This window comes from Fundulus heteroclitus, chromosome 10 (assembly GCF_011125445.2).
Source record: "Fundulus heteroclitus isolate FHET01 chromosome 10, MU-UCD_Fhet_4.1, whole genome shotgun sequence".
Classification (NCBI taxonomy): Eukaryota; Metazoa; Chordata; class Actinopteri; order Cyprinodontiformes; family Fundulidae; genus Fundulus; species Fundulus heteroclitus.
The window spans coordinates 7,016,831-7,042,525 of record NC_046370.1 but is presented as its reverse complement, the minus strand read 5'-3'; the positions used below and the strand labels follow the sequence as shown (position 1 = coordinate 7,042,525).

At 38.4% G+C, this 25,695-nt stretch overlaps 1 protein-coding gene across 4 annotated transcripts in view; it reads left to right on the top strand.

Annotated features, from left to right (window-relative positions):
* Window positions 1-25,695, top strand: part of vti1a (vesicle transport through interaction with t-SNAREs 1A) — a 164,845-nt gene that overhangs the window by 4,281 nt on the left and 134,869 nt on the right. For all 4 annotated transcript variants that reach the window (XM_012882350.3, XM_012882354.3, XM_021308521.2 and 1 more), the window contains exons 2-3: window positions 3,779-3,837; window positions 5,981-6,091. In XM_012882350.3, the coding sequence (XP_012737804.2) occupies window positions 3,779-3,837; window positions 5,981-6,091 (170 nt within the window). The remainder of the gene's footprint in view (window positions 1-3,778; window positions 3,838-5,980; window positions 6,092-25,695) is intronic.

The following is a 25,695-nucleotide window of genomic DNA, read 5'->3' as shown; positions in this document are numbered from 1 at the left end:
TTTGTTGAGTCTGTGTTTTAAATATTTTAAGGTGTTCCAGATACTTGTAGTTGTTGTGGGTTTGTTTGATGTAAAATATATGTTGTGACATGACTACCGCCTGATAGAAGCACAGAAGAACATATCAAAAGTGTTTTTTTTATTTTCTTTTAATTTACAAATCTCGTGCTTCACGTTTAATATTTGGAACAGATTTTGTGATATGTAAAAACAAAACAAAAAATGATGCGTTAGGCTCTAAATTATTTTCCAATTTGCTCTCAAACTAATGTTTTTTGCTAATCATTCATGGGGCCAATTTGCCATTTCTGGCCTGCTTATTTTGTTTAGTCCTATTTTGGTTTCTTATTTATTTATTTATTTATTTTTTCAAATTGTAGTTATGAATGCACCAAAAAAGAAAAAAGTGCAATAGGTTCTCAAATTTAACAATAGTGCAGCAAAGTACATGTTGGTTGATGTATTTATAGAATAGTGGTAATTCTTGGAACTACTTGCAGATCATCGATCAGAGCCTGTTGAAGCAAAATTAGCCAATTGATTGGGGTGTGTGTAGTGTTTTTTTTTTTTCTCTATAGTTGTGAAGAATAAGCAAGATATTTGTAAAATGCCAACGTTTTCTCTTGGCATTTTACAAATTCACATTAGCTTAAACAAAACTAATCTTTTCCCTACTAGAATCAGAGATGTACATATCGCAGTTCTTAGCCAATTTCAATTTACAGTTTGAACATTTTACTTAGTGTATCGAAAAATATTAGTAAAATGCATTGATTTCATTTTATGCATGGGAGCTTCTATTGAGAACTCATGTTATCAAATATGAGTGTTGCACGATCTGTCGGTATAACCACATTGTTATGAAAAGCCTTCAGAGGCTGCAGCACCACTAGGAAAGAGTCACCAAGTCATAAAGACCAAGAAGCTCTCCAGACAAGTCAGGAACAAAGTTGAGGGTGGGGTTATAAAAAAAAAAAAATCAACATCTTTGATGTTTTCCAGATCACTTCTAATCCATTAACTTCAAATGGAAAGCACATGGTACCGAAACAAACCTGCCAAGAGAGGGCTGCAAAGGTAACCCTGCAGGAGCTGCAGAGGTCCACAGCAGAGGCTTTAGAATCTGTCCACAGGGACCACAATACGCTGTACTCTCCATAGAGCTGGGCTTTATGGAAGAGTGGTCTGAAACAAGCCATTACTCTGTGTTAAGAATAAGAAGACACGTTATGAGTTTGCTGATAGGCGACTCCCTAAATGTATGGTGGAAGGTGCTCTGGTCAGGGGAGAGAAATTGTATTTTTCGGCCACCAAGGAAAACGCCTTTTGGTGCAAACCCAACACATCCCATCAACCACAGAACAGCCTCACCACGGGGAAACATGGGGGCGGCGGCATCATGGTGTGGGGATGTTTTTCAGCCGGAGAGACTGGGAAAACGTTGAGGGAAAGATGGATGGTGCTAAAAACAGAGGTATTCTTGAACAAACCCACTCTACAACTAACACCTAACTGGTTTTAAGAGGAAACATCGGTTAAGGCTGTTTCACACAGCAGGATAATTTGCCAGATTTTTGCCCCCCATCTTCCCCGTCCAACAGGCCCTGACTACAGGGGTGGCTTTTAAGATGATCTTAAGAGATGTTCCTGCCGTGTGTAGTGTGTTAAAAGTGATCTGGGCTGCTCCGTAGAACGTCAGGACCACTCTGGCCTCAAATTGGTGGTATTCAACATGTTGGATGGTCTTGCCACGTTATCCCATCATGTGGGGTGTTCCCAGGGGACAAACGAGCAGGCAGCTTGTTGAATGGGATGTGTAGCCAATCAGAAAGCGAGGTGAGGGAACCCTGAGAGAGAAACAAACTCAGCTCACCTCCATATCATAGTGGAACAAATGCAGAGCCATTATTCTTCCCCGTCGTCCATGTTTATTTACTCTGAACTCACAATTACCCGATTTCCCGTCTGACATCTCAATGATCCTGAGTGGAATATGTTTGTGTGTGGTGTGTTGTGCTCGCAGGACACCACACACTGTATGAGCAAACCTGCATGTGGTGTCTTCCAGGCTTTGAAAATCGGCTGATCATTTTAAAATCTTGCCGTGTGAACCAGCCTTTATTGGCACATCACTCTGCGGTGCAGCCGGCTAAGTCCAATTTACTGTTACGGGGGACCTGGGTTGTGGTCCCATCAGCAGGGGCATCAGCCATAAAAAGTCTGTGTGCCTGTTGTAATAAAAAAAAAAAGTGAGCAACCTATTGGACTCTCTCTCTTTCTTCCTTTTTATATAGTGGTTATCAACCATAACAGCAATATTAATATTGGATATTAGCCCAAAAATGTTCATATCGGTTAATTTCGAATTTTTGCTACTTGGCTTGTCAGTCACTGAGCTAATAAAGTTAAAATTGAACAATTCTTACATCTGGCTGATTGATAGCTGATTCTCTACTCTTTTTTTATTATCATTTTGTAGTAAAGAAAAAAAACTAATAAAAAAAAAAAAATATATATATATATATATATATATATATATATATATATATATATATATATATATATATATATATATATATATATATATATATATATATAAAAATTACAGTGATTCATACAACACGCTGAGCTTTTTTTTTTTTTTTAACCATCTTAAATACTGTGTTGTTCATAGCAATGATTAAGAGGCCAGTCATTGTAAAAGTGATTAATGGTACTGTGTGAAAATGTGTGGGACCATTAAAGTTAAACATTCTCATTTTTTTTTTTTTCAAATCTTTGTATATAATTTTCACATTTATATTTTAGAAAATTCTGATTTCTCTTGAACCTAAAAAATTGCATGGAAGTACGCTCTGGTCCGTGATCCTTTTTATAGACCAATAAAATTGGGAATTTGTGTTTTTGATGCATTCCATGTAAGAGGGGGGTGGGGGGCTTTTTTCCTCCATGTTTTACCTGATCAGAGCCAATCAAAGGAAAATCAGGTTCTGATTTGTTTGTTGGTGCACCTCTACTCAAAAGGGAAATAATTTGTTTACTAATTTTTACTGATGATAATTTTAACAGATGTGGTCAAACATAACCGGCTGAAGATTTATCAGTTCATTTTCTTTGCCTTTTTTTCCCCGTTTTTTTTAAAGTGTATGTTTTATTCCTAATGTTAAAATTAATAAATTAGTGTTTGATCTCAAAAGCAGCCCACCTACCTGTACAACTGATCTTCTTTCCTGGGATTTTTGGCAAAGGGCTAATTTTAGAGCAAAGACCAATTTAGCACCTGTGCACAACGCAGCAGCGCCAGCGCCATAAATAACTACAGAGGGTTCTCGTGCTTTACATCGGGTCCTGAAGTCCTAATGAGTTTCTATGGGTAATGTGGAAGAGCAGCCACGGGGCGAGGTGTGGAACGGCGCGTTAGTCATTCTGAGCGGGATTCACAGCTCTGGCAAGTGAGCAAAGCTGACACCTCCCGTCCCTTTGAGTTGGCACGAGGCGTCTCGCTGCTCCTCAACAGAAACCAACAAAGGCCTCACACACGCCATAACTAAGAGACATCAAATGTTGGCTCGTCGTGTGGAGAGAATGTGTAAATATATCTTCAAATGTGTCCTCGCGTGTCGCTTCTTCCCACTGTCTTTCTATTTCTCCCCCCCCCCCCACCCCCTCCCCCTGTCTCTCCACCCGTTGTGGGGGAGTTTGGCTGTTGTCACGAATCTCTGTTCCTCCGTCGGCTGATCAATAATCTTGTTTTTTTTTTGTTTTTTTTCTCTTTCAGAGGAGAAGACACAGCTGGTTCTAAATGTCGACAAGCAACTCGAAGAAGTCAGAGAGTTGGTACGCCTTTGATCAGTAATTTTCTCCCTTTCCCATTTTCTAAATTATGAATTAGTGGAACGAGGAGGGGGGGCGTCGCTCTCACGGCAGCCAGACAACTGCACCTGTATCATCCCGCCGCTGACATGACACGCAGACACGCGCGCGCGCTTTCACGTGGCGGGAAAGGAGGCCTCCTCCTCACACGATGCTTCCCAGTAATCTGCTTTTAAGTGACACCCCTATGACACATTTCAAGCCATTATCTCGAGGTGGAAGACTTCATGTCGCTGTTTAGAATAAATAAATAAATGGAAATAAGCAGTCAGCCGATGGAGACAAATTGTTTTTTTTCGCAGTCGTCTTGTTGTGGCATGGTGATTAGTTTCCTCCAAGTCTGCCAAGGAGAGATCGGCGTACCGATGCATCAGATGTACTTTTCCCTCATCCGCCGTGACACTGTTGGGGCCCATTCATGTCAGCGCAATAAAGGGCCCCTCGTTTTTTGATGCTGTATTTATTTACAGAACGGCTCTGCTTTGTTGCTACTTTTATCGCCGCTGAGTGACGTGAGCAGGAGGCGTTTTATTTTTACAGTCAGCACTGGTTCATAAAAAGGAAAATGATGTTGCTGAAGTTACAGATTTTTTTTTTTTAAGTTTTAAAAGTGAAATAATTTTAGATCTGTTGCATGTTTTTTTTTTTTCTTCCAAGAAGGTATCCTTTATTTCACACAAACAATGGTACAGTCAGGCAACGAGACCACTTCCAGTATAATTCCTAGTTTTAAAAGAACACTATATACGTTGTTTTAAAATATTGCTATAAATATCTTCTTTAGACATTTGATGGTATGAGATGATCCCAGGGTGACGAACACAATAAAAAAAACGCAATAAAACATTTCTAAACTAAATTCTATGAAAAGAACGGATAGCTTCACTTGAAATTAGTTCCTGCTCCTGATAAAATAGCATCTTGACTGTTGGACTTACAATAATTTTATCTGTAAGATGTATTCTGCTTTTGATTCTGATATATAGACTTGAAGAAAAACAGAATAAACAACCATCAAATTTAGCAGTAGTTAAGTGCTAATTGTGCTGAGTGGTAGATATTTATCTCTGTTCTACTTTAACAACCCAATATTTAGAAGTTATTCTTAAGTAATCATAGCAGACATACCTTCTGTTTTTTGCTAATTGTAGTTTAAAAAAGTGTTACCATAACAAAGGTTTTGAGTGGCACTCATTCATTTTGTACACCTTGAATGTGTATAACAGATGATGATGATGATAATAATAATAATAATAATAATAATAATAATAATAATAATACATTCAGCTTATATAGGGCTTTTTAGGACACTCAAAGACGCATTGCAAGGAGAGATGCAACATAAACCAGTGGCCACAAGTAGAGAAGGGGATTATGGTGGATAGGCCAGTTTAAACGGTTGGGTTTTGCGTAGTGACTTAATTAAAGGTAGGTAAAGAGTTAGAGTCCGTGATGTTTTGGGCAAGCGAGTTTCAGTGGGGTGAAATGGCAGCAGCAAAGTGCAGAATTTTTTTCCAAACTAAAAATAGTTTATTTCTTAGTGTAAGAAGTGTATAATCCCTTTCTCAGCCAGCTGGTCGGCAGTGCACTGCAACGACTTGAGGAGAGGCAGTGCGGCATGGCTTTGTCTTTTCTTTTTTTTCTTTTTTTGGAAGTAGGAAAAGTGTAATCACCCTTTTACTGCTGGTAGACCAGATAGTCACAGCTACAGGGAAGAGGTTGGCAGCGCTACGGTAGTAGACAGGCAGATGACGGGTAGTGCGCAGCAACAGATGGGTAGGCAGGTACGGGGAGCTCGGGCTTAATCTTGTCCCTCTAGTCAAAGGAAAAGTGTATTATCCATTTTTCAACCGGCTGACCAGCTGTGTGCAGCAACATGAAGGGGAGTGGTTGTGTTAGGTTATTCCTTACAGCTAGAGAAAACTCTGGCTACTCTAGCGCTTTTTCTGGTATCTTATTAAAAAAATCTTTAAGCTACAAAAAAATGAAGGAAAATTTTATGAAATTGACAAAACCGATTTTAGATACTACTGAAATAGGCGTTAAAGTGTGAGAAACGACCTTGAAAGCCTTTTGCCATTAAATAAACTTTATTTGTGGGTTCTAGCTTGAGCAGATGGACCTGGAGGTGCGGGAGATCCCCATCCAGAGCCGAGCCATGTACACCACCAGACTGAAGAGCTACAAGCAGGAGATGGAGAAGCTCGAGAAAGACTTTGTAAGTGCGAAACACATGCCACACAAATGGTGCCCTTTTAAAAAATAAAAGTCCTAGTAGTGTGCGAGAAATCTCACGTTTAAACAGTTTCTGCACTGAACAAAAGTCACTTGTACTCCGTGTTTAAGGTTATAGCCATGAACCACCATCAGGTCTGTTTGCACCATAGTTGCACCCTCCAAAGCCAAGCACCTTTTCTCTTGCAGTCGTTTTTACTCACACAAACAGCCGAGCACAGAGGCCCAGCGGTGCATCCGCTGAGGTTAATTCACAGTTTAGGCTTGAACTTGCAACGAATGCCAACTGAGAGGAGTGTGCATGGTTGTGTTGCTGCAGAATCTGGCCTTGTTTAGTAATTCATAACTCACTGTATGTTTTTGCTTTATTTCACACCCCTGTCAAAGCTTAATGAACAGTCCAGTCGGTTGGCTTGTTTTCTTTTACTCTATACTTACTCAATAAATGCTCAAGTTACTTCACCTGATGGAAAACCCTTTATTTAAAAATAAGCCACTATTTAATTCTAATAACAGTTTTTTTTTTTTATGTTTGGGCATGGTATGTTATTTTTACTGTATGTCGTGCTGGGATTTATACATGCTAATTGTATTTTTTATTTTATTTTATTTTTGTATTTTGATTATACTTTTTTAATGTCTACAGTGCTTTCTCGTCACTTTGTTGCGCTCCTGCGCCCAACATATCTGCAGCTGGAGAACACTTTGGTCCATTCCTCCATACTTCTATTTTGATGTGATTTGTTTTCCACATCTTCACATTTGTTTGGAACAAATCATATGGGAAAACATTGGAAATCAACACACGCAAACATACCTAGAAACGTTTTAAAGGGTTTTAAATGTGTTTATTTCATTGCTTCTTATTAAAATAGTTTTTTTAATGGGACACTTATGTTGTTTAAAGGAATCAATGGACCTTGGAGCATCTAATTGTATGAACAGCAGAAAGAATAGGAAAAAAAAAATACTTTCTTTAAAAAATTGTGCGATCTATAGGCGCTATAGTACCATGCAACCTTTTTTGGGCGGAAACAATTCTACAGTTTAATTCTACAACTATTCAGTTGTACAGACTGAAACAAGAATGATCAAAAAATTGGATTTAATGCATATTTTATACTTAAATTTAGAATATGTTTAATCTTGACATAGTGACATACAGGATCCGTAAATATGTTGAAAAAGCTTTGTTTAATTTTAGATTTTTGTTTGCTTGTTTGTGGTGACAATCATTTACAGAAAGAAATGTTAAAGTAGTATCTCGTACCCATTTTCTGACCTATGACATTCGTTGCACTTTGTGGATGGCATATTTTCTTGTCTTCTTAGTTTCGTCTATGAAAAATTAGTCTCTGTGAGTTGTATCCTATTTATTTATTTCCCAGCCAAAAGTTCCCATATCCAGATGCTATTAGGCGTCAATGCACCCGTCTGAGGACGTGTTCCTGACCTTGCAACCTTTGTTGCATGTCTTTCTCACCCCCCCCCCCCCACCCCCCCTTCTCTCACTGCATTTTTTCTATACGCTTATCATAAATAAAGGACTTTTTTTGCCGCAAAATCTAAAGAAGTTCAGTGGAAATGACAAAACAGCTTTGGGTTGCATTTATTTTCTCAGCGTTTTAAGGTTTTCTAATTATTGTTTTTATTTAGATCAATTATTAAAATTCACTGGTAAATCAATCTTAATTATTATATGTTTTAGTAATATTTTAATGTAATGTTTTTTGGTATGTAATTATTGTTTAATAATGATACTAGTCATCTTCTTTCATTATTATGAATTGAATTGTATTTCTATTATTTCTCACCTTCTAAAAGAAATTACAGAATCCTACTAGCGAGCGTTTTTAGAAATTTAGACATTTTCAAATTTTATTTTATTTTTTTACAGTTTTAAAATAATTGTATTAAATGTGGAGGATTTCTATTCCCACCGGCATGTTCTGAAAGACTATAATGAACTGATATCCCAATCCTTGTACTCTTCCAAAAACACACCAAGGATCTAAAACCTGCTTGAAGACCTGTTTAGATGGAGATATAATGCGCCAGTGATCGGTGTGCACACCACTGAGAAAAACTAACCGAGATGACAGAGGGGGGTCTCCGCGACGAGACAGGTTGCTCTCTCTTCCCGGGGTTTTAATTGGCCCATGATTAATCTTTAACTTTTCTCCCCCTCCCCACTTACCGTGCCTAATCATCAAGTAGTTATCACCTGCTGTGGCTGATATTGGTGCTAATTTTCATTACTGGCATTTTTTTTATTTTTTATTGTATTTTTTTCCTTTTGGAGCATATGTGGGTAAACTTGTTTCTTGTGCATTCCTGCACTCAGTTTATAATAGTTTACCTTGCATGCAAAATACATAAAAAAGGTAAATCAGAGTCATCTTTGCTGCTGACTGCACACTAAAGTTGCTTACGTCTTTGCCTGCAGTTATGAAATGCAAAGAAGAAAGAGGAAGCAGCCCAATTCTTCTGGTTTGAGAGTAATTAGCACATTTTCACTTCATGCGGCGTGGTCTAAGCGGCACACACATGGACTAGGATCGCTCCAACTTACATAATTATATCTCATTGGAACTTGTTTCCTTGATGCAAGTGTTCAGAAGGCGAGAACTTCCACTCCCTCAGATGTGCATCAGAAGTGCCAAATGCTATAGCCAACCTCAGCCGCTCACTTCCTACAGGCCAAGGAAGGACATGCCACTCGGCTCGAGAGGAATCTGGAGGAAAAAAGGCAATCTCCTTTCTTTTTAATGTAAAAAGCTCTGCCTTTGTTGTGCTTTCCGTGGATATCAAGGCCTTTTCACTCCCTCACTACTCAATCTCGCCGCACTTCCCACCCCCCACTGGCCTCCCACGGGTGTCTCCCTCCTTAGCCTTCTCTCTCATCCTCTCATTCACCCACGGTTTTGAAGTGTTTCTACCACCGGTGTGCCAGCTTGAGACCTCGTTCCTGCTCCTTTCCAGACGGGGCAAGAGTCGACCTCGCTAACCCGTCCATTTCATCCAGGAAGACAACTTATCAAACGGGCCTCCCTGAGGTGGATATATGGGCTTTGTTGCCGTGGTCAGGAGCTTTATCCTGATAATAGAAGAGGCCGTGGGGGTCTGAAAGGTGCAGCTGCCGAAGGGGATGCCATCCTTCTAAAAAGTATAAAACTAGGATTGGGACAATCCTACTAGCGAGGGTTCAAGCTAGAGGAAGCAGGTTGGCTCAGGTCTTTGCAGCGGCTTTCATCAAGTCAACAGGACTTCCTATCTTGGTTTTACGTAATAAACCTATTCCATTAACGATCAGGCCTTTCCTGGTAGATACAGTTTATTATTAGTGGCAGTATTAGTGTTATTATTAGTATTAATAGAGAAAAAGGCTGGGAAAAAAAAGTTAATCTAAGAAAATCCCAGTTGACATATTAATGAGCGAATAGTGTCAAGAGTTCTTGGTTTAATGCAGTTATTAAATAGGGTAAAATATGCAGATTTCCAGCTTCTGGCTAGGGAAAATTATCTGTTTCAGATCTTTGGCTGGTTGATATGTGCATTTCTGCAAGTGGCACTATAAAAGGACTGATCCCCAAGTATAATTAGAAGTAAAATTGCTTAATTTCCTGAGAAAGATTAAATGTTTGAGAAGAACCTGAAAAGAAAAATGACTGATGTTGATACCATTTTTTTTGGGGGGGGGGGGGATTTTTTGCGGCTCTAGTGGCTCGCTTTTTCTGAAAGTAGGCTGACAGGAAGGGGGGTGGAAGAGGGGGAGAGACATGCGGCAAAGGAACGCGGGTCGGATTCGAACCCGGGTCGACCGCGTCGAGGACTAAGGCCTCCGTATAGGGGTCGCGCTACACGCTGCGCCACAAGCGCGCCCGATACCATTTTATTTTGGTGGATAAGATCCAAGTACATTTGTTCAGCTTCAAATGATGGGATTCATGGTCGTTTTAAATTACTAAGGAGAATGTATTGTATGGGTTCATCCGTGAATTAAACACATTTAAACATGTTTACATGCTTTGATCGTCACCCTTCCATTGTAGCGCTGGTTGAATGTTTCAGGTTGTCCCGCTGGAAGGGGAACCTCCGCCCCAGTCTCAAGACTTTCTCAGACTTTAACAGCTTTTCTTCCAGAATTTCCCATCATTTAGCGCCATCTATCTTCCTATTCTGACCAGAGTCCCTGTTTCTGCTGCTGATGCTCTCACCATGCTTTAAAATAAGTAATTGAGTGTTCAGGATGACATTAGGTGTTAAATTCCACAACATATATAAGGTTAAAAAATATTTCAATCTAATCTGAGCTAGGCCTCCTCGTCCACATGTTTTCTGTGCCACAGAGACCCTATTTGTGGAGTGCACAGGTAATGGTGTTCTCATTGTCAGATTCTCCCACCTGAGCTGTCGATCTCTACAGCTCCTGCAGAGTTACCATGGGTATGTTGCAGTGATGCCCAAAGTCAAGTCCTCAAGGGCTGGTGTCCTGCATGTTTTCAGTGTTTTCCTGGTTCAACGCAGCTTAACTTAATGAGAGATACATTAGTGGGGCTCTGCAGACCTTGATGACGGACTGAGTAGGTAAATAATTCATTTGAATAAGATGTGACGGAGCAGAGAAGGATGCAAAACATGCAGGAGGTCAACCCTTGTGGATGGGAGTTGGACATGTCATGTTTATTGGCTGTTTCTCTAATTGATGGTCTCATCGCCTGGCCAGTCAGTTTAACGTGGAAAGCCATGTATTTGTGGGTCTCCTTTTGTGCCACAGTCTTTGAATACTGTTTTATAACCTAACCAGCTTTAAATTTCTCCACAACTTAATCCCTGACCTATTAGGCATGTTTTTATCCTCTTCATGAAGGCATTTGTTCACTTTAACAAACCTCTGAAATCTTCACAGAACGGTTTTTATTATACTGAGATTAAATGACACACAGGTGTACTTTCTCATTATTTTGTGACTTCTGAAGATAATTGTCCGGACTGTGTCTATATAGAGAAATCCTGAGTTTCTCCACCGTGGGACAACATAGGAGTATTCTATCGTATCTACTCTAAAAAAAAAAACAATCAATCATTTTCTTTCTGCTTCACAGTTGTGTTCTACTATGTGTTGGTCTATCAAATAAAATCCCGAGTAACACACATTAAAGTTGATGGTTTTGACATGACAATAATGTGAAGAAGTTCAGGGTTGTTTCCCAGCATGCACCTTTGCTTCCACTGGCTGGTGCGGCTGTTCAGGTCTATTTGCTGTAGATGGCGCTATTGCTCTAAGAATACTCTTGTCTGAGGACCAACATGGATAATATTGCCGATTGCTTTAAGGCGTTCGATTAGAGTCAAAGTGACAAATTAATTCCACTTATTACTCTGTTTAACCTTTTTCTTTGTTATTTCTTTAAATAAGAATTTCCTGTTCTTTCTTGATTTCTTTTTTTTTTTACTCTGTATTCATCTCAAATTTTATTTTAGGGGAATAGCAAATGAAATATGATTAGTCCAGTATATTTTTTTAAAGATATTGTAAGAATTTCCTATTTTAGGTCTCACATATTTTCACATCTTTGTGTTTAATAACTTTAATAAAAAAAGTATAAAAGATAATCAGCAAAAGGCTCTAAATGTAAGAGGCATTATGCTGAAGAATCCTTGACTCTGAATGAGGTTAATTAGGAACCTTTAAGTATAAAGTCCTGATAAGTTTTATTATTGGCAGCCTCATAGTTATGTCTTTTTAGTGTCTTTTATGGTCAAGGCAGTTTCATTGATGGCATGAGAGCCATTGTGTGACATTTTTGTCGCAGGGCTAATTTACTTGGATAGAAATATTGATGTTGATTTGTCATAAGATGCTGAATATTATTCCACCAAGGACCCGGAAAAGATGCCATTCATCACCCCGCATCAATGGTTTCTTTTGAAACACACACTCCATCATCACCAAGCCTTTTTGTGAGCTTAGTAAATATGTTGTCACCGTACATAATGCCCGGTTTTCTACGATCTAAAAATGTGATACGGTCACATTTTCTTTCTTTTCTTTTTCTTTCTTTTTTTTTTTTTGTTGAATTCATCTGAAATACAGCACTTGAAGAAATGCATTGTCTGAAAAGGTTTGAAATGATGATGGAACGTTTCTTTTCTGTCTCTCACTCATTTCTGGCTTCATTTATTCCATTATGGATCTTGAAATTAAATCGCGGGCCCTGCTGTCGCAGGGGTACAACTATCACTTCCTAATTTCCAGTAGTCTGCTGGGTATTGTTTGGAGCTTCAGTCATGGTCAAGGGGGATGTCTGGACTGCCTCATCCTTTTATATAAAAAACGCTTTAGATGGAATGCTTCCCCGTGTCTGCCCTGGGAGATAATTAATGCGTTTCCAAAGATTCGACCAACCTTGAAATATCGAACAGTTTATTTTCCAGGTACACTGAAGGGAATAGAATGGAAACAGATGCTCTAAAAAAAATTTCCCCTCTACATATCCATTTCACAAGTGACCTTATAAAAATAATGTAAATTGCAGGTTTGAGGTGGGGCTGTTTATTCAACTTTTTATAGCTCATTTATAAGGTTTTTAGAAGGAAAAACAATCTGACTTGAATGATAAAATTCTAAATATATTAGGAAAATGATCAAATTGGACAGCTGTGAGAATAAATCTGAAGGAATGACACTGATATTTCAAGATGCACCTGTTCTGTTGGTTGAAAGGGCTATAAAAACACATTTTACAGCTCTTTTTCTCTTTCCTAAAACATGAAGATGTTTACTGCCCTCAATTTTGAGGGTCATTTACGAGCTGTTTGTTTTTAGTACGATAATTGTTTAGCAGTTGTTTTGTATTAATCTGATTGACATATATTGTGTATTAACTATGATTGGAATGCAAAGCTTAAAGAAAAACATATAACTAAGCATGTAAACATTTAGCTCTTTATTTTCAGCTTTTTTTCTGTCACCAAGCAACAATATTTCAAGGTTGCAGCAACCATTTAAGTCCCAATAAGGCTCGACATGTTTGACACGATGAATAACTTTGATGGGGAAGTTAGTTTGCAAAGTCATTTATAAAATAAAATCAGTTTGAAGTTCCTCCGCCATTTTATAAAACTTTTTCTCTTTTCTCAAAATGCTGATAATTATGTTGGAGTTTAATTTTTGATAGATTTGAGTTATTTTAGGACAACTTTACTTCTTTCTTTAACCACGCTTGGAGAGATTATGTATTAGCATTGTTGTAATCCATCTTGAAGGGTTTATGTTTTCATGCCCCTTGTCCTCATTATGATGACTTTTGCAAGAGACAACATGACAGACCAACATGAGTCGGTTGTTCGACACTTTCAAATCGCCTTAGGTTGGCTTACTTCTTCTTACCAGAGACAGAAGTGAAGACAGATTGACTCTTTTTAATGTTGTTGCTGTTGTTTTTTGCTTAATAACCCATCAACAACACTAAAGTCTAATCACTCATAACAAGATATAAAAGGGACTCCCTTAAATTGCCTGGGATTTTCCTCCTACATTTGCTCTACACTGAGTGCAGATTTAAGATGTAAGCAAGCAGATCTTCCTCGCTGCTTATGAGTTACGGCTTTCATTTGGAAGTTGCTGCGAACAGTGCGTCTTCCTCACGCTCTTTATGAATTTGGCGACTTGGAGGCTTTTCCATGTCCTCTTTATGGACTCCATGATTGGCTCCATTTTATGGACTTAGTTCTTGTCACTCCAGTTAATGGGAGTTGGTAGGTCAAATCTGGGTTGAAGCAGTTTGTTGCAACAAAGGATGTTTTCTATATGTTATTGGGATTTTACGAGGTAAACAAGAACATCTGCACCTCCGAGAATGAGTTACAGGGGTTTTCTTTTTTTTTTCTCCTTGTTAAAATCTCTTAGTCCTGTTTTTACATTTACAAATTTTGAGATAAATATTTTGGAGTGTAAAAATAAATGCCATTGAACCATTATTTTCCATTAAATGTTAACTGGAGAAAGAAATGTCTAATTTTACTGGTTTTTAATGGTCCTTTAGACTACAAACGAGATGCACCGATCAGGATTTTCTTTGCTGATACTGATTTAGATTCCTTTTTCTTTTCTTTGCCATTTTTTTCTTTTGCTTCAGAAATTACATAAAAAGATCAAAAGTTGCAGGCGTTTTTGTAGAGATAGTACTTTGAAATTCAACAGAAAATGAAGAAATTACAAGATAATGCCCCTAACTCTAATGGGATTTTTGCTCAACTCAAAACCAGAGCATCAAAAAGAAATGCTGTTTGCTAATGCATTTGTTGTCTGAAAATGGTGCACGTTGTTAATTTAACGTTTTTAGGTTATGGATCACTAATCTGAGCCAATCAAGCAGCATTTTTTTTTCTTGTTGCAATCTTTGGCATATTAATCGGTGCATCCCTATCATTCAGTCAGTCTTTATATTTTCAGCCATTTTTAAACGCAATGAGGGAGGACCCGAAGGGCTTCACATGAGATTAAACAGTAGTATCATACAAAAACTAACTAATAATGAGCTTAATACAAGTAAGCATGGGGAAAATACTCCCAATTACCCAGCAATGTTCAGTACAGAGGAGACATTGGTTTAAAGTAGCTGAGGAAAGGCAGTTGTGTTGATGAGGTGGAGACAGCAGAGTGCTTGCAAAACATTAAAAAAAGATTCATAAACAGAACACAGAATTGTGCTAAAATACATACTACATTCAAACAACTGGCTGAAAACGTCTTTGATTATGGCATTAAAACAAAATAAGTCAAATCATCGCCACGTGTGATTATTGAAAATAAATAGGTCAAGCAAAAACTGCAATACAACTATAGGTAAATTAACTTAAGATTAAAATTAAATCAGAAATAAATAATACAAAATGCTTGCTAACTGAAAAATAAAAAGCTACAGTTTTAAGTCGGCTTTCAAAAACCTCAACGTCCTCCTCTGTCTCCAGGCAAAGGCCAATGGAGAAAATGAAACGTCACCATGAGTGTTTGGTCTTACTCTGTGTAATCAGAAAACCTGAAGAGCTCTTGCTTATTAAGCCAGATCGGTTAAACCAGCGAGACCACGACCATCGATGACTTTAAAAGTCAGTAAAAGCACCTTATGATCAATGGTAAAAGTATTGGCAACCAATACAACTTAAAACTGCAGTAATATGAGCTCACTGCCTGGTCTTTGTCAGCTTTTCTGTTGCTCAATTTTGGACTCTGCGTTCTTTTTAGGAACACCAGAAAACAAATCTAATAGTGACCTATTTTGCAAGTTATGACTACGTGAATTATCTTGTTGCTATTCTCTGCTTACTTGCAACCTAAACAAATACACCCTCTACTAAAACCGTTTCCTTTTTAATGACCGTTAATGACTTTGAGAGCGTGACAGTCCAAGCAACTGCCTTCATTCGAATAACCAGGGCATGTTTGCTCCTGCTGTTTATAATACAATTCAAATCAAGATTTGATACAGAGTAATTAATGTAATACTTATGTATTAATGTCGTGAAAAATTGCACATGCTTTAGCAAAATTACACAGAAAAAAATTCTTATCCTATTAGATGTGAAATAAAAGTTACAGAAAATGTGACTCCAAAATTGTAACCATGTGCCGAGCCTTTTTACAATAGTTGATAAATTAGTATAACAGAGCACTGCGAATGTCTTGTTTTTTTTTTTTTTTTTTTGTTCAGGGTCGGCTCACAGGATTCACATAGCGTCACATTTGTAGTAAGATCCCCTCCACCCCTTCCTCCTTTCCATCTCCTTTATGGTAACTTTTGTCTGTAAGGAGGGGGAGATCTGCATTTTGCCCGAAGCGCCGGATTTGTTTGTCAGTGTGCATATTCGGCCGTTATCCGACCAGCCGATCGTTTCCTTTTCCCGCTTATCTCTGCTGGCCCCTCCAAAGTCACCGCACTTCTACACACAGTGACAGCGATCAGTATAGCTTTCAGACGCTTGTCTGGCTCAGTCTTAACCGAGAAGTGAAGGCCCTCCCAGGTCCCCCTCACTGTCCTCGGGGCTTGTGTGATTGAGTGACTGGTGAGAGCGGGGGGCTAAAGATAATAAGGGGGGGATATAAAGACATGGGGCGATGATATGATAACACCCCCTCCTCCCTCACTTCTTTCCACCTCCCCTTCACTCTTTCTTTCTGTTCTTATCTCTGTCCTACTCCCCATTTTTATGCAGCGAGCCCATCCGATGCACTAGTGTAAACCAGAAGTGACATGTGACACCCACTCCCCAGTGATGTGCTGACAAGCAGGTACTAGAATAGGTGACAATGTTTTCTTTTTTTTCTTTCTTTTTTTGCCAGACTGGCTTGAGCATGGTGAGGGGGATTCATGAAGTATTTATGAAATATATTATGAATCATTGGCTCTGTGTTTTCCATCTGTATTTTAGGCAGTGGCATTTGATTTTTAATAAGTAAGCCTCAGAGAAGGAGAGACGGCGAATAGATGAGGAACATTTTTTTTTTATTTTTTTTTTATATCCTGTGTTTACTGGTGTTGCTTAATAGTTAGTTCCATGTTTACACGTTTTAATCCCTGCTCACAACCCTGACACACACTCACACACTCACACTCACACACACACACACACACACAATCAAACTTAAGTTTCCTCCTCTCATCCTAAGTGTTTCTAATGAGGGAGCATGCCAGAAAGAAAGTGGGAACCAACAGTTTTGCCTTTTTCTCGGGTGTTTTTGAAGCCTGCAGTGGAATCTAGCTGCGGCCTTGATCAGAATTACATTGTGGAAGATGAATTAAGTGCTTTCTTTTTTCTTTTTTTTCAATTATCCCAGAGGTTGGCCGGCATTAGAGCATCGGCTTAGTCCTGCAGTGAGACTAAAGTGTTTAGTTTTGTTCCTCTCTTGTTTGTTCTCGTTTTTTTTTCCTGCACTTTTGTCTGTATATTTCCGAATGCACATAAAGCAAGAGGGGAAATTTAATAGCTTATTACATAAATGGATTTAAGCTAGGCATGGGTCGGTATGAGATACTCAGAGTATGATAACCTTGAATGAAAATAGCATTATTTCATGGTACTTGCACAGAAATGTAAAACAAATTTGAATAAAATGATCTAATTGCTTTTTTAAAAATCGAAAAGCAACAGTTCTTTTTTTTTTTTCTCCTGGATGTTGTTCAGTTGATGTTACAGTGATTGTTACAGTTAAAATTTTGGCTGTTTTATTTAGTGATAATTAGATTTTTATACAGAAACTAAAGGGGATAAAAATACTAACTACCCACCTAATATGTTCAATATTGACTGATAACTATCTTACCTTCTTATCATTCTGCTCTTTTTATAAGGAAACACAATTACAACAAGCTGATATTAGCCGGTTACGGGGGAATGCCCCCGAACGTCACATAACAGTGCATTGTGGGTACTTAGTGGCAGGTGAGCGTAAATGTATCTATAGGTGGTGGTTGGAGCTAGGTGGAAATGGAGGGAACTAGACAAAAAGGGAGATGGAAAAGGACAGGATCTAAAAAAAGACTTGTTTTTGTGAACATATGAGTGTCAAAAGAGACTAGATTCTATTTTTTACTGTTAGTAAAATTAACAGCTTTAGTGTTAACAAAAGAAAACTAAAAACGTATTTAAAGATTTTCTCGGTTTCAATGCAATCATTAATAGAAAACAAATTAGGCTTACTTGGTAGTTTATTTGCCAAACGACAGAGAGAATAATGTTATTTCAGCAAATTAAAAACTGCTGTTGTTACAGCGTGTGCTACAGCTAACCACTTCAGCCAGTGTAGTTAGCAGTGTGGCGTTGTGATGTAACGCCACACTGTTAGCTACCCTGGCTAGCAGTGAAATGTAACACCACACGGCTAGCTACACACCGCAGATCATTCCTTATTAGCTTGGATCGCCAGCCTGAAGTCTGCTGCTTTACAGACACAGACCTTGCAGCTTGGCAACAGCAATTTGAAAACAATTATTAAGAGACATGGAATGTGATTCTTGTTTTTGGCTATCAGGAATATTTCCAATCAGTTAACTTGAGGGAAAAGTGACGTAGCCTTCAATTATCTGGTCCCCAGTGCACACGGAAAGTTATGGATGGGGTCCTGGTCTATGTTACTATATGAAACTCACTCTGACACGCACCAAAACCACACAGATAGTGTTTTGGAAAGTTTTAAAACCATAACTTTATAAACCTCTGTATACCTTGATAACAGTTACTGTTCCATACCCCCATATAGGTAGACTGACTGGAGTATCAGGAGTGTAAAATTAAAAAGAAAGGGAAATACCCATTTTTTTTGGCCAGCTGAGCAGCAGTGCAGAGCAACAGGTAGGGTAGGGGCAGCACTGTGTTACTTTATGGAGCTCCCACTGGTTCCATGCCCTTTTATTAAAAATATTTAAAATTGCATTAAAGATTTATAGGATAGATTAGGCGGTATTCAAGCCATAACTTTTTGTAACTTTGGTATACTTTGATACAACCAATTGGTCCAATACCTTTGTAAATAACTCTCCATTTGTCCTTTTATGTACTCAGATTATTATACATTTGAGTTTTTTTAATTTCCCATATTTTTTTAATTTCCCATATTTTTATTTCAAACGTTTCTCCTTTTAATTTGACAATTTTAAGTTATTGTTCCTCCACCGTAGGAGTTGGCCGCTTCTCTTAATTTCCGAACTGCTGCCGCATTCCAGCGTAGAACCTGCAGCCCCCCCAGGAAACTGTGAAGTGCATTGGGAAGTTCAGGAGGGCACATGTTGGAAAGGCTTGGAAAAGGGGCCTAACTGGCCTCATCAGCATTTCAATGTGTTCTGCGTAGTGAAATGACAAAGTATACATAAATATATAGAGATAATGATCTGGCTAAGTCTCTATGTGTGCTGCTGTATTCTTATGCTAATGAAAGGCAATTCAGCGCCAACAATGGACACATTACAATGAAAGGCAGAGCACTAAAGGGGATGGTCTTCTGTGTGTGTCCACTGATGGATGCGCATGTGCACACGCTCAGCAGGCCCGACTCCTATCCCTTTGTGTCTACTTTCTTTTTTTTTTATTACATTTTTCAATTTTAGATAACAGTCCAAGAATAGACATCAAACAAAAATGAATCATAAATCGAGGTCAGGACTGAGCTTCTTTCTAAAGCAGAGGAAGGGTTAAAAGTGAAGATATCTTTAAAAAAGATGGGAAGACTGATAGGTGAGTTCTTCTTCTCAGCAAAGGGATCAGTGAACCATATGTAGGTGCCCACAGGCTAATGGGCCGGTTGGTCCCTGGCTTGCCAGGTATCCAGCAAGCACACAAACACATTCATGCACACGCTCTCTTTTTCCCTCCTTGTCATCCTCCAGTACCCGCCTCTCCCACCCCTCCTGTGAAAATACCTCCTCCACTTTTCCTCTAATCTCACCTTTTTCTCTGGTGCTGACCCGGGGAGGCCGGCTTTATTCCCCACTGCACGCCAGAAGCCAGCGTTGTGATCGGAGCCCGGGCCCCTGCGCTGGTTCTCCTCTCCTCTCCTCTTTTCTTGCCCTGGCTACCCACCTCCCCGACGGCTCTACTCTATTGATTTACTCCTCCAACCAATGCTGTCTGTCTCTGTTTTGCAACACCAGCACCCTGGTCCCTCATCTTTAGAACCTTCGCTCTCTCTTTATTTTTTCCACCTTTTTTTTTTTTTTATACGTTCTTTCTGTCCCGTCCCGCACAACTATGTTCTTGATAAGAGAGAAACCCGACAGGTTCGAGGGAGGACACTAAAAGAAGTGATGGAAAGATGGGAGTCTGGGAGGGAAAATGAGGGGGCTTTGATTTTTCATTAAAAGCACATTTGTGTTTTAAAATTGGGTTTAATCACACTTTTGTGCCTTAAAGAAATGACCATCAGCCCTCATGAAGTATGCAGGGTCTTCTCCATCAAAGTTCTGCTAGAATTTGCTCTTTTGTTTGGTGTCTCCTTACAAACCTCTCACTGTACTCTTCACTCACTCTCCTGGCCTCATGCTTTATGGTAACAGTTTTTGAGCTTATTGACTGATTTCAGCCATACTTTGCAGCAGAAATGACTTTGACAAGGAAATACGCCACTAGTATCACAGTTGTATGAGAACGGAAGGCCTCCATCAGTAAAGTACATTATTTTACTGGCAAAAACACCCCCAGAGTTAGAATCCTGTATTCTTATGGGTCAGTTTAGACAGACTATATATCTGAGTGTTTTTTTTTTTATATGTATAGAATGAAAATGGTAAAATGTTTACCAAAAAAACATTTAATTTACAACCCAGTTACAGGAAAAAGACATGTTTGAATTAACTGTTTTGAATTGTACACAAGGTAGAATAGTAGCAAATGTAAAGACGGTTAGAAATATCAAATCTACCAAAAATAAAAGCATGCTTATATTTTTCTGTGTTCTCTTTTGACAGAAAACTTTTATTCTGGGAATGCTGTTCATTCAATGGTAGAAGACTGATTTGGTAATAGACATTTTTGAGTTTCTTACAGTCTTTAGCCTCATTTAGTCTAACTGAATGCTGCTCTATAACCTTTCTGTCTTTTTTGAATAAAGCTGGAGGACAATCTAGCCCATCCAATAATGAGTCAGCTACTCAGTGACTGTAATGGGCTGCTGTTGTAGTTCTATCATCACTGTACATTATGGCAAGAGATGCCATAATAATATATAATCTGAGATTGGGTTGCATATAGACAAAAAGTGCCCCGAGAGCGAAGCCTTGAGGAACCCCTAATGAGATATTTAATTAGAATTAGATTTGTCACAAAACCAAAGATCAAAGAACATTTAATGCATGTCTGAGAGATAGAAGTAGATTTTGTGTTGGGATAGTTTACTAACAGAAAAGACTAGCATTTCACCAAATGGTAGAATATATAAAATGAAGTCAAAACATTGGATAGTTGAAATATGTTTACGTTTTCTTCACAATATTTTTGTTGTATTCTGATGATAATAAAAGTGATAAAGTTTTAAAACGGATTAATCAATTGTTTTGGCTTTTATTTCATCACTGCATACAGTTGAAAGCACATAAAGAATATTGCTCTTAAAACAAAGTAATGAATCTAAACAGGTACTTTAACACAATAGTTTTACTGTAGTGCAGCTTTACTGTTAAACAGTCCAAAGTTATACTGTTCCATAATTTTTCGAAAAGTTATCACAGCATTAAACCCAACAGTGAAAGAAAATCCAATATTGCTAAAAGCAGTTGGGGTTTACAAATATAACAAGTTAAAGTTTATGGTTGATCACAAGGTAACTGTTACCAAAATAATTTTTGCACAGGTTAAGATAACTAATTGCGAGTTTAAAACTCTTCTTTGATGAGGGGCTTTCTAGCAATATATTAAAGCATTTTTAGCTGTAAATGTGCTTTAATTTTTCCTTATTACCATCTGTACAGTTTAGTCTTTTTAATGACCCGCTACAGAAAGTACTGGACAGCTTGCAGTTTTGTCCTCTTCTCCTGTAGCGTGTAACACATAGTAGAGCTGCACACTGCTGGTCAGCGGGTTGAAAATATAATAGAAAAATTTACTGTTGGGAAATATTTTTTTTTTGCAAAAAACTCAGACAGGTATGGTTGCAGTAAACTTAACGAACGCCACCAGTCAGTGTTATTGAGGTAACTCTGCTTTAAAACTACAGGCAGAATGTTTAAGTGGCTGATAACCTGGCGGTGTTAATCTGGGAATGCAGAGTTGCCAAAAGGGTTAATAGAACATGCAATTACTATATGAATACTGCTAATAAATCTGTTGTGTTGATTATGTCATGAAAGAGAAATGACAATACAGAATTATTATAAACATTAGAACTATAACAAAATATTTCTCTATCAGTAGAGACCATTTTATTTCTGTTATCTTTTCTGTTATTTGATTAAAGCAATCTGATAGAATGTAAGATTCATAAATTTTTGTGTGTGTTTTTACTGGGGTATTCATTTTTGCAGTTACACCGTGGGAATGTCAGACTGGCCCGAGTCGGCCGATGCAGAGTTACCCGTTCACATTGCTCAGTTTGATTTATTGCATTGTAATTTCTGATCTTTTGCCTTTATCAATGTTTTCGACATTCACCTCTTGAAGCCTCCTCGTGGAAGTAAAACACAATGTGCTGTGTACAAAAGCCACCAGAGCACCAACCTGCGAGCTAATGAGAGGCCCCATGCTGTTATCTGAGGCTCCGGCTTCTCTGCAACTGCTGCCTTCTCCTTTTAGGGGAGAGAACACACGCGCGCGGGGTATACCGCTCACATATGTCGCACGGATACGTTCTTTAAAGGAGGGTTCCTTCAGGATGCAAAGGTCTCATAGAAGTCTCGGTTATCCAAACGGTCGCCCCAGTGTGCATGCGTGGACTCGCACACAGCGCACAGCAGACATAATTGAAGGATTCGGCGGCACCAAAGACCACAGTAAAGCAAAGGCTCAAATGACACCCTCCTGTGACAGTCCCAGTTGTAGCTGCTTCTCTTTGTCTCTTAATATATCAAATGCTTTCAGAAAGAACACTTAATTGAACAACCTCTCAAAATGTGTTTGTATTAAACAGGAGCTGAAAACGCAACACAACAGATTCCATTTTTTTTTTCTTTTTATATTATTTTCTGCTTTGTTGGGAGTGTGCGTGTTTTCCTTTGTGCCGGCTGTGCGTGTGCGCGTATTAAGCCCCCGCCAAGCAGAGATGCATTATTTAAGATGCTGTTGTGATACTTGCGCCTGCTTAAAGGTCTCTGCTTCCTTTAAACGCCACGCCGCGTCAGTCAACCTCTGGCCCCACATGTGGGGAAACTAGAGTGGGACCCGCTGGCACCGATCCACACATAAGCTGGGAAAATCACAGCTGGGGAGGACGAGAAGTAATATAGATAACCTTTCAGTTAGGCACACAAGTAGACATTTTTCTCATCTGGTTTCTTTGCAGACATCCTCCAAAGTTTTAGACATTTAATTTGCAAAGTTGTATGACAGTAAAGCATGTGACATTCTTTGGCGTGCGTTTGCGTTTTTTTTTCCTCACTTGAAGTTTGTTTAACATTTCGCTTTTGATCTGTTTGCAATTTCTTACAGAGAACGGTACCGAGCAAAAATAAAATACAAGGCCGAATGGCAGTTTGGAATTACATGGAGCCGAACATGAGAGTTATTAAATCCAAGTCACCCAGTCGCTCTCCTACTGCAGAGAAAGCCTGTTACAGAACACAGCACTATAAATTGAATATAGTTAATTATTCTTCATGCTATGCCACCAGCCGTGTGTGCAGGGTGAAAAGGAAAATCTTGGGAAAGTAGAGGAAATAAGCGTCTGCGGAGGAACTTCAGGGCCCCTCATTACACTCTGCCCCTGGGTATTTTTACGCCTTTTATTTCCCATCTAATGAACTGTTTACATTTTTTATTCCCGCTTTCTAGGCACCACAATTATTCGACTTGTCCTTGTGTCACTCGTCGCACAAGGCAGGAAGCAAGGAGGAGATTTAGAGGTCACTGAATTAAGTTATCGTCTTTTTATTTTAATTGTTGGGTTTCTTTTAGCCGTTTTTTTTTTTTTTTTTCGCATCACAAAGGTATTGCTTGCCACCTGCTTCAGATTGAAATCAAAAGATTCTTATTTTGTAATTAAAAACATCTTTTTAAAATGTATCCTTTCCTTTTGTTTATAGAGTAACTTCACAAACCTTCCCATTAAAATAATCATCACAATGTATAAGCCAATAGACTATAAAGGAATTTTGCAGAAAGAAAATATCCATGTATTTGTTATAATTAGATTAAGATCCTTCTCTTCTTAGAGGATTATGCAGAACTGATTAGCATATCTGATATAAATTGTTCCTTGTGCATATGTAATTGCATCTTGACGGGCATATAAGATTGCTTTTCTTTTCTTTTTGTGTCAGCCATCATGTCAACAGAGGTAAACGTGTGTTTTCTGACAGGACACCGGCACCTCCGTCGCCGCATTTGACAGGATGGGTAGAGGTTTTTTTTTTTAATTTATTTTTTTTATTTATTTTTTTATAAAGGCGGGCCACTTTGCATAAAGTTAAGATGTACCTTTGTACTTTTCTTGTGTGCTTCCGGGAATAGAAGCAGTTTCTCACCCTGGATTAAAAAAAGTGATAAAAGACAGACCTTTCAAAAGGATTATAAAAAGCTTAGTTTTTTCTTTGTAAGAGCAATAAGGTATCTTCTGAAAGCACTTATTCTTTCTCAGATTGCAAATCGCGATTAGTTGGTTTTCTCCTAATATGCAGAACTTTGCTTCCCCATACTGTAAATACAGAGATGGCTTTTACTTTGCAGGGATCTGATTCCTGACCTCAAAACTGAGCTCCTTGTCATTTAATCCAACGCCAAGCTGATAATAACAAAATTGTTGCCACATGAAGCAGCATTGCACCTGCTTATATTTTACATCAAATGGCAAAGCAGCAATCGCTCAGGAATCTGTTGTTTTCCAGAGGGGGAATCCGAAAAAGCTGAGCGCATACTGTAGGTACGGGGGGGAAGTGGTGGCGGCGCTTTCATTTCCGTGACATTTTCCATTCTTCGTGCTCCCTTTGTTATCTGCTCTGTTCTCATTGCAGAAGCCTCTTCATGCATTCATCTGCAACAAACAGCTATTTAGAAATACAAAACAACAAACCCCGCGTATGGTTTGAAGGCGATGCAAGCCTCAGCATTCAAATCAATGCTTCTCCCAGGTTTCTTCGTCTCAATTACCGGAGAAGTCGTCTTTTCCCCTAAGTTGCACTGCAGCTCTTTAAGATGAAACTTGACTTAAATGGAAAGTGTGGGTGTGTTTTTGTCCCCTTTCCTGGCAAAAAGGTGTACGCCTGTGCCTGATGTGCTAGTGTACATGCTTCCTTAATCTTATTTTTTTTTTCTTTCTATGCTGCTACTTGCATCTTTAATTTCTTTTTAAGTTTACTGCAAACAGTCACACATTGACCCTTGATTTAATCTCTACCAGTAGGTGGGGCTTAAAAAATGACTTGCACGGCACCAAAAAGGAAACATTATGTGTCTATATATACTGTGCCCTACAAACATATCCATATCTGTTGAATGTTTCCACACAAACTCTAATAGATTTTTAATGTATTTTAGTAATGTCAACGTTATAAAGAACCATATATTTGAACTGTAGAAAGAAACCGTCAGGATGTTTTCAACATTTTTGGGGATTTTTATTCAACCCCCTTTCACCTAAATAAAACCCCTAACAGTTGTGCTTGTAAAGGGAATATATTATAAAAAGGCAGACATGGAATGGAAACTTTTAGTAAAAACACTATAGTTTTAAGTTTATTATTAAGAACTTTATTTTTAATGTGAAAACACATTTTCACACTACTGCTAAAACAATAAACCTTATGAAAATCTTTAAAAACCATAATGTAATTTATACCATTGATTTGTGACTGAGATTTTAATAAATAGAAAAAAAAACACAATATAGTGGTTTTTGCAGGGACTGTTGCACAGAATTTATTTATTTATTTAAAGTTTTTCACTTTA